General features: G+C 42.7%; 1 protein-coding gene across 1 annotated transcript in view; it reads left to right on the top strand.

Annotated features, from left to right (window-relative positions):
- WNK2 (WNK lysine deficient protein kinase 2) overlaps window positions 1–13927 on the top strand; it is a 110091-nt gene that overhangs the window by 90468 nt on the left and 5696 nt on the right. Inside the window, exons 24-27 of the mRNA XM_062008697.1 lie at window positions 1526–1747; window positions 2686–2784; window positions 8767–8811; window positions 10383–10636. Coding sequence (XP_061864681.1) covers window positions 1526–1747; window positions 2686–2784; window positions 8767–8811; window positions 10383–10636 — 620 coding nt within the window. The remainder of the gene's footprint in view (window positions 1–1525; window positions 1748–2685; window positions 2785–8766; window positions 8812–10382; window positions 10637–13927) is intronic.

The raw sequence follows: 13927 nt of genomic DNA, 5'->3' as shown, positions 1-13927 counted from the left end.
GATTGCATTTGCTCCCCCAAAGGATGGGGGGTAAAAAGGTACAAAACCATCATGGATGCTTTGACCATCTGGAGCAGTTTCAGATTTTTCAAACAGTACTATAGTCTTGAGTCATTGTCTCTTTGGAAAGGATGAAGAAGGAATTCAACTGGGAAACGTTAGTGTACCCCAGTACCTATTTCTTCAACAAAATGGAGATTAGAGTATGAATAATTTTTATTCAACTTAGTTCATGCTTTTATTTAGAGGAGTAGCAGCAGCACTTCCAGCGTTAATCTTGCATTTCAAACTTGGTAGCTCCTGTTTTCAAAGTCACTGCATGAGAGGTGCACTTTGAATTTCATTGCATTGTTCTTAATTATAGACAGAGCGTTTTTCTGGGTTTTGTTTTTGGTTACGCATTTGAACTGAGACAGGAAAAGCAAAGCTATTCAGAGGCAAGATGTTCTTGAATCTTGGGATTGTTGCCTAGGGGAACTGAAGGGCTGTTCAGTGCCAGGCTGACGCCGTGTAGGTTTTACTTCCTTTCCTGGTGCTGAGGTGCTCTGAGTGTCTGCTACCTGTGTCCATTCATTTTCCAGATTGTTCCTAGATTCTCTCTTACCATTTTTTCCTCTATCTACTTGCAGAATCCATATCTCTATCCACTCATGGATCTTGACTGATATCAATGTACTCTAGTCCAAAGAATTTAAGCTTATTTCTACATAAAATGGCCCATTTCTCCTTTATTTTTTCCATATCACTTTCAATTGAAGACCAGAAGTCTGCTGTGTCAGACTGCTTCTTTGGTGCATGCTTTCCTTTATGCGTGTCTTCTGGTTTATTTTCTAGTCTTTTGAGGCACTGTGTAAAGTTCATGCCTGAGCTTTCTCACCTTTGACAACATAGATTCCTCATGTTTTGGCCTTCTCAGGGATCAAGGACCGGCACTTCATAATACAGTTACTGCTGTAGTTGTCATTTCCACTGCTGAGTGCATTTGCTGATAATTCCATGTTACAAATGATTACAAAATTATTCTGGTAGTAAAGCCTCTTTGCCAGAGAGAGATGTATAAATACAGATATTTATATATAGACATGTATCTGTCTATATATAGATAGCTATAAATAAAAAGTTCCTCATGCCTTTTCAGCAGCTTTTTCTTTCCCTCTGTTTGCCTGCTTTTACCTTTCACACCGAGAGCAACCCTGCACGTTCTGCCCAACTGCACCGTGCATCCATCCCTCTGCCTGGGTGCTCCTGCAGCTCTGGCTGTGTTTTAGCTGCACTCCTTGGGAGGCCCCAACTCTGACCTCCCCCAGAGTCACAGGAAAGAAGCTGTGAAAGGCAAACTCCTGGATTCTCTGGGTCAGCGACAGGACGTGGAGGCTCTTTTCTGGTGCAAGTTGTCCATAAAGGCTATGCTTCATGTGGTACTTCAGAACTGTAACTCCCTGTTCCTCTTGGTTGCAAAGCGACAGCTCTTTCCAGGAGGGGATGTTTATGCTGTTGCATGTGTGTTGTTTGTTTGCTCTTTCAGGTAATCTTTCAGACTCTAAAGACTCACCCCACAAAGAAGCAACTAAACCGCAGCCTGGATCCCCCGAAGCAGCAGCAGCAGCAGCAACCCCCTCAGCACCAGCCACCTTTGGGAAGGCTGTTCAAACGCAGCAGCCGTGCTCTGTCAAAGCCTCTCTGTCCTCTGACATCTGCTCCGGCTTAGGTCCCGAAGGAGGTGACGTGAACGCGAGCTCTGGCCAAGGTGATTCTTTCGTAGCAGCTGTTGGGCACGTCTTCCAGCACATGCTAAAATTAGTTCGCTTCCCTTATGCTTGAACTTTTTAGGAGTGGATTTCACTTCTAGTGATATGGGGACATGAACCTTTGACCATCCAAATTACTCATGTTTAGAAAGATCGTTGCAGTATTGTCAGAAGAGCAAAAGTAAAGCATCTTACCGAGTGTAAAGAGTCAATGCTCAAGAAGGCGTGCTGGTTTTAAGGAAGGAAACACCTTTTTGCCACCGATGCTTTGCTTTATACTTACACCTTTTCTGGGTCTGCCTTACAAATTTCTGAGGGAAAAAAGGAAAACACAAAGATAATAGAAGATTATTTCCTTTGGTTCATTTTAGGTGGGGTCTTTTTTAGCCCCTTGATACTGGTAGACCCAGAGGTCATCATTATATCAAACTGTCTTGGGTGTGAGGGGGTTAAAAAAAAAGGAACAACAACAACAACAACAAAAAAGAAAATAAGAGAAAACCAAACCCAGAGAACCAAGTTATGTTTCTTTTATCTAAGGGTTAACTTTGTGCATGAGTTTGGAGTCCCAGCTAAATGACTGTAGATTGGCTGTGTTCCCCCATCCTGACCTCTGATACTCCTGTGTATTGCACAGCTCCGTAGGCTTTGACTGATCTTGTTGCCATGCATATTGGAAGTTATAATGATGATTAAAATACCTTCCTCTCATTGCACATCCTGCCAAACTAATCTGCAAAATATCTATCTGTTCTCTTCTGCTGTTATTGCATCCTTTGTGTATGGTCAATTAACTTACTCCTCTTTGGCAAAGTAAAAATGGAGATGTGGATGTTTAACTAACAAAGCTGATTTGACTGATGGTATAGGACATCTGATCACAGCTACTTGTACTTTATAAGTGTCTTTGTTTTCTTCCCTTTATATTCATTTGCAGGCTGGACGGTTTTCCACCAAACGTCTGAGAGAGTGACCTATAAATCTAGTAGCAAACCTCGTACCAGATTCCTCAGTGGACCTGTGTCTTTGTCCATCTGTTTGTATTTGTTCTTTTGTATTTTATCACAGTCCATCTTTCTTTTACCCCCTTTTTCCAATTCCATGTTTTATATCTCTAATATGTTTGGCAGGATGCCCCTTTTTCTGAACCATCTTTTCTTTCTTTTTATCTTTCTTTTAAATAATCATCATGAACACACCTTATTTATATTGTTTTTTCATATGAAAGCTTTTTTTGCACTGCTTTTGGCTCATGCCTGGGCACCAAAAGCATGTGTGGAAGATCTCATCATTTATTATAAAGCCTTATGGTAAATTTTACCCTGGACTTATCAAAGCTTTTGTACTTTATGTGATTTCTGTTGAAGTAATTTTATTTGCAATGTGGCAAATATACATGTCTGCTGTCCCGGTTCCAGCGACAACCAAAAGAAATCCATCCTTCTGTAGACGAATGGTCTCTTTCACACATGTTTGGACTATGAAGACATGCATGTAGCAAGCTGATACAATACTAGAAGGTCACTGAAGGGTATAACTTCCATACAAGGGCTGTATTAACACGATATACAGTACTGTTTATATCCACTCTGTTTTCTTTGGTTTTCCCCCCACCCCGCTCTTTGCATGTGGAAATGCTGAGAAGACAGTGCTCCAGCTAGTTCTTTCAAAATCTCTGTTCTAGGAGGGCTTTTCCCCATGCACTCACTCTGGTTACTTCAAGTGAGCAATTTTTTACATACTCCTAAGCAGTAGGAAGATCTGGTTACTCCAAGTGGGAGGACCACCAACTTTTTTTTGGCGTAAGCTGATCTGGCTGAAGCACTTTACTCAGTTTATTTTCTTATGACCTTATGTGACCTCAGAGATGAAGTCAATTAGCAGTTCATCAAAGCATAAATAAGTAAAAAGCACTATCAGATTTTCAGATGATAACTTGGAAATGGATTGCTAGGATCCAGTATTTTTTGTTTCAAATGATTGTGCACCTGCTATTTGTACCCTATTTGTATGACTTTGAAAGTAATTGGCGACTCAACCAAATGATATCAAATGATACTCATTAAAAAATTGCAGACTTTTTACCCAATCATATATGCTGCTTTTCAGGCAAACGGATTTTGCTTGTACAATAAAGATATGTTGTGCTGAACAGGTACTATAGGCCACTTACATATGACATTAGAAAGGCTAATGATGCTTCTCGAGAAAATGTTTGGTTAACTAACTGTTCGTTTGCATTAATATCAGATCTCCCGCAGGAGTTCTGCATCGCTCATCATTATCCAAGTGGTACAGATCAAAGGCACGAGACCACTCAGATACACTCCTCTTAATTTGATGAATAAACAACATTTTAAAACATCATTTTTAATATTTTTTTTGGTGTTGTTTGAGATCCCTAAAAGTCCAAGCACTCGGGTTCTTGACAACTGATGTTTACTGCTCGGCAGACTGAATTTAACACCGTGCAAGTTTTTGCCTGCTGTTGAAGTTGAGAGACAATTTGCATTCAGGGATTTTTCTTTTTCTAAGAACCTGAAGGGAATTCTCTGTTCACAAATTGTCCCGTTTGGTATTGGAAAGGATACTTGTAGTTTCTTTCTTGTGCACATGTAATTCCCAGAAGTCCTTTCATTGATCTCTCATAGAATTACTATTCAAGTGGGATGCAAAAAAGACTGGGAGATGGCAATTAAAAACCTGCATATTAAAAATGTTTGGGTGCATGGATATTGTGAATGAAACCGAGGGAATATGCAAATGCTTCCAATCACGAAGTTTCCCAGTGCTTAAATAACTCGACGTGACTAAGTGCTTTCTGCTCTCAGCCCATATGCTCCCTTCTCGGTTTCAGAGAGGAGGTTTTCACTCCCTCAGTTGTGAGTCGTAGGAGGAGATGGACTTGAGCTTCAGGCACTTAACCCTGAGACATCCCTCTGCAGCCCCTGTTGTCCAGAGAGAGCAACATAGTTTCAGGTGCTACTGTCACTTGAGCTGGTAGACGGTTTCCCACAACAGAATTGCTAGTAGGTTTTGGTGGAGATAGGGGGTGATTTTAGCTTGTTTTCCCAGTGAGTACAACAGATTGGTAGCATGTGTGTGTGTGAAAGGGTGAAGGTAGGGCTGCATGTGGTCCCATGGCTCCTCAAGGGCAGCCGAGGCTGGGAATGCTGCTGCTGGCAGGACGTGGGGCTGGTGGTCCTGTCCAGCCAATCTCCAGAGCAGCTGTGACCATGGACCTCAGGAAAAATAGTGGCCAGGTTGGATGGGGCTTGAAGTAACCTGGTATAGTGAAAAGTGTCTCTGCCCATAGCAGGGGGTTGGCATGAGATGATCTTTAAGATCCTTTCCAACCCAAACCATTTGATGACAATGGGAAGAGGAGCCAGTAACGTTCCCTTGTGGTGAAGAAGGCCAGTGGCATCCTGGAGTGCACTGACAAAAGTGTGGGCAGCAGATTGAGGGAGGTTCTCCTCCCCCTGTACTCTGCCCTGGTTGAGGCCTCACCTGCAGTCCTGTGTCGAGTTCTGGGCTCCCAAACTCAAGAGGGACAGGGAACTGCTGGAGAGAGGCCAGCACAGGGCCACCAAGATGCTGAGGGGACTGGAGCATTTTCCTTATGAGGAAAGGCTGTGGGACCTGTTCAGCCTGGAGAAGAGAACGCTGCTGGGGGAGCTCATCAGCACTTATAAATACCTAAAGGGTGGATGTCAAGAGGATGGGACCAGTCTCTTTTCTGCAGTATCCAGTGACAGGACAAGGGGAAACAGGCACAAGCTGGAACACAAAAAGTTCCACTTGAATGTGAGATTTCTTTGGTGCTGAGGTGAGGGAGCCCTGACCCAGGCTGCCCAGGGAGGGTGTGGAGGCTCCTTCCTGGTAGGTTTTCAAACCCACCTGGACACGTTCCTGTGCCCTCTGATCGAGGGGAACCTGCTTCATCAGGGGATTGGACTGGATATGCTCCGGAGAGCCCTTCCAACTCCCACCATTCTGGGACTCTGTGAATGGCAGCTGGTGCTCCTCCCCCGGTAGAAGGGATGCAGGCTGTCCTAGCAGGCAGGGCCAGACGTTTGCAGTGGGTGCTGAGCATGTGCTGTGTGCTGGTGCAGGATCAGGGATGCTTGCCCTGTGGGACGAGTGGGTGTTGTGTCACAGGACTGGGCTACAGCCATCCCACAGTGGGGCACCTCAGGAGCCCGGGGCCGTTCCACAGATGGAGGTTTCCCTGGGGTTTCTTTGTCTGTTTGAGAGCTGTTAGGGAAAGTTGTGTTGGATATTCAGAAATTGTCTGAATCTGTACATTTGATTAAAGGAAAACGGTCCTTTGGGGAGCTTGGCTGTTCCAGTGTGAGGTCTGGACTGCATTAGGCAAATTGGCAGCACCCTTTTAAAAAGAAATGTTCAGATGCATTAAAGATAACTTTACAGGTGTCTTGCCCTGATTATAAGACCCATCAAACTTTCACAGTGTTTTCCAAGAACTGCTTTTTGATCTGTGCCCTATGTCTAACATTGACTCGTGCTGTGTAGTTTTATGGAATAAAATATTTTTAACGGGCTTCAGCATAATTTGAGGCTGAGCCCCTTGCCTGAGTCAGATTGCAAGGGTGTCTTAGGGAAGAATTTGTGCTGATCATGAGTGGAATTTTCAAAAGCTCTATTTGGCTTAGACTGGTAATCTTGTGTAAAGTGACTTTTGTCAGGTCTGTAGTAATTAACCTGTTGTATGTGCACATGTGATTATGGAAATGGTCTAACGTTTTATTGCCATTTCAGTTTTGTTTTAGCCTTCAAACTTTTTGGCAGCTGTTAAAAGTACAAATACAGGACAGTGGTTTTTTTATTTCTGTCCTGCATGATATAATAGCTACTTAATTTCTCAGATAAGAAATCTGGAATTGGAGATAAAACACTGATGCACTTTTGCAGTCTTAGATGAAATCTGGATTATGACTCTTCTTAACTTTAGAGCTATTAAACACCTGCAGTTCAGAAGTAATTCAATTAATCTGGTGAATTAGATTTACCAAGTGCCTTTTAAATTGAATTTTAATTTAAAACCAATTGTAGCAAATGATTGTCAGTCCCTGCTCCAGGCAATATCAACACTTAGATAATGTTTCTGGTCTCCCAGGCAGCATGCTGGAGTGATGCAGTTTGGGAGAAACAGCCCTGCTTTTGATCATTGACTCTCCTGAAGTTGTTTTCCTTAATGGAAGCTCCAGCCCTTGGGTACTGTGTGACTCTCTCTGGTGTCACTGTTCTCTGTCACTGCCCCACAAGTGCAGGACCCAGGTCTGACAATGCCCAGAGTGTCCAAACCTGTGCCTGGTTTTGGGTTTGGCCATTAAACTTTTTACCTGCCTTCCAGCACATCCTGCAGTCAGCTGCCTGCCTTTATATTTCACAGGCAGTTGCATTTTATTTGCATATATCTTGTGCCGAATACTACCTATTGCCACACACAGAAGTGCTGCAGGATAGTGAAGAAAATAGCTTTCTAGTATTGCTGCCACTGATGTTTCCATAATGGGAGTTGCTAGCTAACTTTGGGACAGGCAAGGTAAGGTCTATCTGAGGGAAAAGAGTGGGGGGAAGAATGGGAAATACAACACAGCTTGCTGAGTTGTGAATGTGACTGGTCTTTGTTATCTAGGCTTTGAGATGAGAAACTAAACTCGGTCATGCTTGCATAAGATATTGCTGTAGTCATGTCCTTCTGATTTTCCTGGAATAGAAACCTCATTAAACTGTATGAAATAACGTGAAAATCTTTCAAAGCAATCCTTCTATTCCTCCTCATGCAACCCATATCAAAGCACAAACATTTCTTCTCCCTTTTTTTCCTGCCTTGTCTTTACTTTCTCTTCCTCAGTCTCTGACTGATGTCTTTCCTTTCACCTTTGAAGCCCCACACAGAGCCTGTGTCGACCTTGACCTGCAATCTCTGAGTTTAAAGCTGCATTTCTGGCACAGTAACTTATAATAGCTACACCAATATGCTGTAGAGAAAAAGCACACCCATTCTGTATCTTGCTTTTTGCCCCACTCTCTGATTTTGCTCATGTTTTCAAGTGCTTCTTCACAATAAACTTGCCATGCCCCATGTCAGATGTTCATCTCCTCCCTTACCATAATGATACTCTTCTTACCAAGTCCAAAATACCTTTCAGGAAATTTGGCACTCAAAGAGAAACGGTGCTTATGTCTGGCAAGATCTGACAGTCAAGTAGGGTCCTTGGTACACTTCTGGCACTCTAACTGTTCAACAGAATATGTAAAATCATGATGAAGGACGGAACAAGATGAATGGTAATTAAACCATGTAGTTTGGTTAAATGCAAACTGAATCACTGCTGGATTCTTTTTCTGCACTCAGACAAGGCATAAGGGAAACTCATTCACATTTACTTTCAATTGAAGTTCAGAATCTCACATTTAGACACAAATCCTACTAATAAAGTATTTGGAAACAATTGGCCTCAGACCTGCAGAACAATGTATCTTTTTGGACTTGTAAAACAGGACTTTTATCGTTGCTTTACAGTTTGTCTTTGCAGCCAGACTAGCTTGACTCGTTCCTGAAAGCATTTTTGGCCTCCTATCACAAACTGAATTGACATCATTTCCTGCATAAATAGAGTAGGAAACAAAACGTATTAGGAAGCCAAGGCAATTGGAAAAAGAAAAAAAAACAACCCCAAAAGACAAAAATGCCACAAAACCAAACCAAACCACCAAAAAAACCAAACAGCTGTCTCTTTAAGTCATGGGACCGTGCTTTTGGCATGCTATTGTACTTCTCAAAGCTTCTGAATGGCTGCACATTAAGAAAGGTTTGAGCTCTCCAGTTATTTAGACTTCCCTTACTCACCTGAACTGCTGACTTTGTCTGTCCTTTCTCGCATAATAACTACTTTTTGATTGCTTAAAAGTACAGAAGCTTGTCCGTCAGATTTGTTGTGTTTAGTCTTACCTAATTCTGTGTGTCTTGTATTGTTTTACCTTGTAGGGTCCACCTTGAAACGACTATGTCTAGGCAAAGATCACAGTAGTAGTAACTATCCCATTTTTGTTTCTCAGTATTTCCTTCATGGCATGGGATGTTTTTTTTGCTTATATTTGTACTAAAAGCTAGTTGTTTAGCAAGTGGAGCTGATGCACTTAATACTGATATGAGATTAGACCGTATAAATTGTGATACTTTCGTAGTAATGCATGTGCTGTGATGTCTTGGGAACCACGCATGCTGCAAGACAGTTGTGGTATTGATTCTGTGTGTGTGTGTGTGTGTGTGTGAGACTGTGCACGCATGCAGCAAGAAAACCAGATTCAGTGTTTGTCTTCCTGAAATACACACCTTTATATGACTGCAGTTCTCTGCTGGAGGAATTGATAGCTTAAAGCAGTCTCCTTCCCCTTGAGCTGCATGAACTATTAAACACTAATTGAAGAGCATTCCTGTCAAAATACTTGTTTTTCTCACTAGTCCCTTTCCCCCAAGCAAAGGAAAAGGAAATGAGCAGTTTTCACTCAGAAGTTATGTTGCAGGTTGAATGCATGATCATTTAAAGGTTATTAACGTATTTTACGTAACCGGGGGACTAATTAGCTGACTGGGTTTCATTGGCTGGTCACTGATTAACAGGAAAAAGAAGACTGAATGTTCGTGTTTGCTTATATAATAATTTTGCTACAGTTCTATGAACTTTTTGCTTGGAGAGATGGTCTCGATTTCAAATCTTCAGCTATATCAAATACGGCAGGGGAAAAGTTACTTTGTATTTTCTGCTTATGTCAAATTGAGGCACTTTCAGCTGCTGCTCCTGCTGATCTTGCTGTGTCAGGCTTGTAGTGACCAACACAGGAAGAGGACAATTTTTTTTTCCCCCTAGTTCTTCTAGAAATAAGGGAAGGTATCAAATGAGATCTGAGATCTGCCAATACACCTCCTGTCTGCTTTTATCTATACTGAAAGCTCCTTTATCTTTATCTTCAAAACTGACACACCCATTTACGTCCTCCTCTTTCCTCTTTCTTCTGTACATTTGTGGTCCTGATGGGATTTTTCTTTCCCATAAAATAACACAGATGGCAGAGTAAACAGCCCTAAAATCCTAAAGAGAGATTTTGGATTCCCAGGGCCTTTGAGGTCTAGCACCCAGCCCTCCTTGTAACCTAAATATAACCTAATTATGTTTTTCCAGGAGGACAGTAAACTTATGCCAGCAAAACAAATGATAAATTTGTTTCTTAATGCACACAGTTTAACTAAGGCACGCATCCTGCCTCCCACCCTCTCCTGTCGGTCTCCTCTGGAGAGACTCTGTAAGCCTTAGGATGTCAGTGTTGCAGGGACTGTGTTTGTTACTTCTCTCTGAGTTGTTAATTTCATCTAGAGAGAAGTCCTGGGCACGACAGATAGTGTCGGAGGTAACAGAATGGGGTAGGAAATAGGAACGCATTGGACTTGGACCATTTCTTTAAGCAAAGGTGTTCTGTAGAAAGGAGGGGGGAGGGTTAAAGGTCAGAAAAGCTGCCATTTGAATTGCAGTAGATGAGAAACTGAGCAGCAAAGTGGCAAAGCAGAGATGCCATCATCAACTTTCTTTGTGTGTGGTTTTCCAGGATCCTCGACAAACAGTCTCGTAACATGCCCTGAGCCCGTCCCGCAATCAACCCTGCAGGTTCAGGCCAACAACAGCAACAACAAGAAAGGGACCTTCACAGATGACCTTCACAAGCTGGTTGACCAGTGGACAAGCAAAACTGTTGGAGCTGCACAGACAAAACCTTCCTTAAACCAACTGAAGCAGAACCAAAAAAGGCAAGACATGGAGCCAAAGGCTAATCCCATGCAAACACAGAGTGAGACGTGTGGAGTAAGTGGCACTCCTTGAAGGACGTACCTTTTGCTATGTGTCTGAAAGCCTTTGCAGAACTCAGATTTGGAGGAGGACAGAAACTAAAGTTGCTTCAGATAGATGCTTCCTATAAATGTCCATCTCTTGACATTAAGTACTAAACCAGATCTTTTTTTAAGTGTCTTTTGGAATAATTGGAGGGGTATATGAGCTTTAAAACAAGTCTATTTTTCAATTGCAAACTGCTTCTCCGCAGCGATACACAGCAATACTCACACCTTTAACCACGTGTTGCTCAACTCAAGTTTTAACCATTCCTAACGTTTTCTCCTTTTTGCTGTTTGATATGAATCTTCCCTAGGCAGAGCTGTGGCTGGGCTGTGACTCGGGGGTAGCGAGCCTTTTGTTTTAGTGGCAGCAGCGTGAGGAATGAGCTGAGACAGGGGACAGCTGGTTGTGTTTCTGACTCTTCCTTGTTGTACTGGGTATCTTTGAGGCTCTCTACCTGATAAAAATACCATCTTCAGAAATGTTGTGAAAGTAACCTACAACAATATGGGAGTTGGAAGTGCCCCTCCATTCATCCCCTCTTGTTTTCAGTCGCAGGAAAAAAGGCCTGGGACATACACCAGCATGTAGGAGTCAGTGCTGGCTTTTGTGGCTGAGTGGTGATACAGAGGCAGGCACAGAAGTCACTGCAGATGTATCCAGGATCCCAGTTTACCATTCCGTTCCCACCCTGGTCTGGGTTTCCAGACCTCTTCCTCCTCCTCACAGTTGGATGATTCTTTGACTAGTATTTTTTGCTAGATTCATTTTTTATTCTGAAGGCTGGAAATTGAGCCAAAGTAGAGGAAAAGAAATTAATTTTAAATGCAAAGAAATAGTGAAAACAAAGCTAGTGGTGGACTGCTTTGTAATCCCTTAAAAGCAAGAGAATTGAATCTGGGTGGTAAACTATGGCCATTTTGGCATGCAGCAGAAAAAAAAAGCCCAATGGCATGGAGCAGTGGTAGCTCTGTAGTTACTTGTGAGGTGAGATGTGTCAGAGCAGTAACTGCCCTAATACATCTGCTTGGGTGTCTCTGGGTTAGTGGGGTTACTGACTTCAAGGGGAGAATAAATGTGCACATTTATTAAGGAATTTTATGTTGATTCTTGTTTGCCATAAATGAACACAACCCAGAGAGTAAATAATCCTTCTGGAGTAACTCTGTTCTGGAGTTACATGGCATCTGCTGAAGACTCTGTTAGTTCTCACCCAATAAGTCAAAGGAAGGTGCCAATAAACACAAACTGAAGATTTCTAGAAAGCGATGGTGAGGGCAGAGAGTTTGTTCTGTCGAGTCACTTCTCTTTTCATGTGCTTTTTGCAGCTCAATGTCTTTCCTCTCAGATTCCTGCAGTAGTTCGAGATACTTGCTGAGGTGTCCTGCCCATTATAAGTCTGGTAAAGAGAGTGGCTATTTTAGCTATTTAAATCACCTGTTAACATCAAGTGAGGGTTAATTTTACCTTCTGCAGTCTCAGTGTCTCTGTTTCAAAGCCTGTGGAAAGCAGAGCATCGCTGTGGGAGGAATGGGAATGTCCTTGTCTCAGTACACTGTTTTTTAGAGGGTTTGTTTCATTCTAGAACATGACAGTTGTTCCAGGGGATTAACAAGGCTGATTAAAGTCCTTTAGATATAATTTACCAAGAGCACAGAGAGGCTGGGATTCCCTGCTCTTCCTTGTTGCTTGGAAGAGTGGTCAGTTGTAGCCCTGGGCTCAGCATGGAGGGGTTTGTGCATGAGGTCCTTGTGGGGCTGTGCTGGCTGTAGGAGAGATGCAGAGGTAGATGGCAAACATTCCTAACAGGGTTATTGTTGGGATATTTTGGCCATGGCAATGACACAGATGATAGAAAACAGTGGATATGATTTAAAAGACTTTTACAAGGGTTGTTTGGGGAGATGAATGTCCTTCTGCTGTTTATAGCCTTTGAAGTTCACGGTAAAGGGGAAGTTGGAGTTAAGGGAGGTGAGGGCTTCGTGATGTTGGGAGAAAAATAGCCAAAAGAGTAGGAAGGAAATTGGGCAAAAAGGATCCGTAGTCTGGCCAGCCAGACAAGTGACCCATAACATCAGTGCTTGGAGGGATGTGTTACATGGGGAGATGTTCTGCCTGCACTGAATCACCACTGAGTCCACATTTTAAAATGGTCTTGAAAAGACAAAAAAAAAAAAGACCTCAGGAAATCAGATAAAGGATGGAAAAACAGCTTTCTAACAGGGAGCACATAAAGCTCAGGCTGTACTTCAGTCCATCTGTTAATACCATCTTTTCGCTGTCCTTTTGGTCAAATAAAAAAATGCCTTTGCAAGAAAAGACTAAGGAGCACTAAACAGCTTCCTAGCCCACCAGAGGAAGTTATAGTAAGGTTTTATGCTGCAGATGAAGGCTAGATACATTTTAAATGTGCTGATTCTTTTATCCCTTTTTCTGTTACTGGGGCAGACTAGCAGGAACCTGTTAGGGCAGCTTGTCTCATCTCTTCAGACTGGGTGTTTTGTTTTAGGATCATTGGTGTGATGATGGGAAATGAGGGGCAGGAGGGAGGCAGCATCCATACCTTCACTTCTAAATTGTCACTGGAGATCACTTGATGGAAAGGTTCCTCTCTGAGGGGTTTTTAAGCAGGAGCAGGAGTGATGAGAGTTGTCCTACAGTGCTCCTTTGGTTATAGGTCTCCTGGAGTTGGCACCGCACAGAGCTCGTGTACGTGACACAGCCCACGTGGGCCACAAGCATCCTTCTGGGGTGGAAGTCTGGGGCTTGTGTTACAGTGTGACAAAGAAGCTATTAAACCTCATGACTGCTTTTTATTCTGTATTTGAGGTTTTGTTTCAACCTCCGTGACAAAGGAAAATTGCAACAAATCCATTTTGGTGATGGCTAGAGTTGTTTTGTTCAACTTTGAATGTATTATTTTCTCTTACTGCCCACTCCCTGTCATTAATTTGCAGGGTGCTTGTGTGGCCAACTTCAAATCTTCTCTTTCACCCTGAGTTATCTTTTTTCCTTGAATCATAGAATCACAGAATCATTACAATTCAAAAAGACCTTTAAGATCAAGCCCAGCACTAACCTCACACTGCCAGGCCTGTCACAAAGTTAACCCATGTCCCTCGGCAGCTCATCTGTGTGTCCTTGAATATCTCCAGGGACAGTGACTCCACCACCTTCCTGGGCAGCCTGTTCCAGTGCTTAACAATCCTCCCAGTGAAAAAGTTCTTCCTAATGACCAACCTCAACCTCCCCAGGCACAAC

Source organism: Colius striatus, chromosome 15, assembly GCF_028858725.1.
Source record: "Colius striatus isolate bColStr4 chromosome 15, bColStr4.1.hap1, whole genome shotgun sequence".
NCBI classification, from domain to species: domain Eukaryota; kingdom Metazoa; phylum Chordata; class Aves; order Coliiformes; family Coliidae; genus Colius; species Colius striatus.
This window is presented reverse-complemented; position numbering and strand designations above follow the sequence as displayed.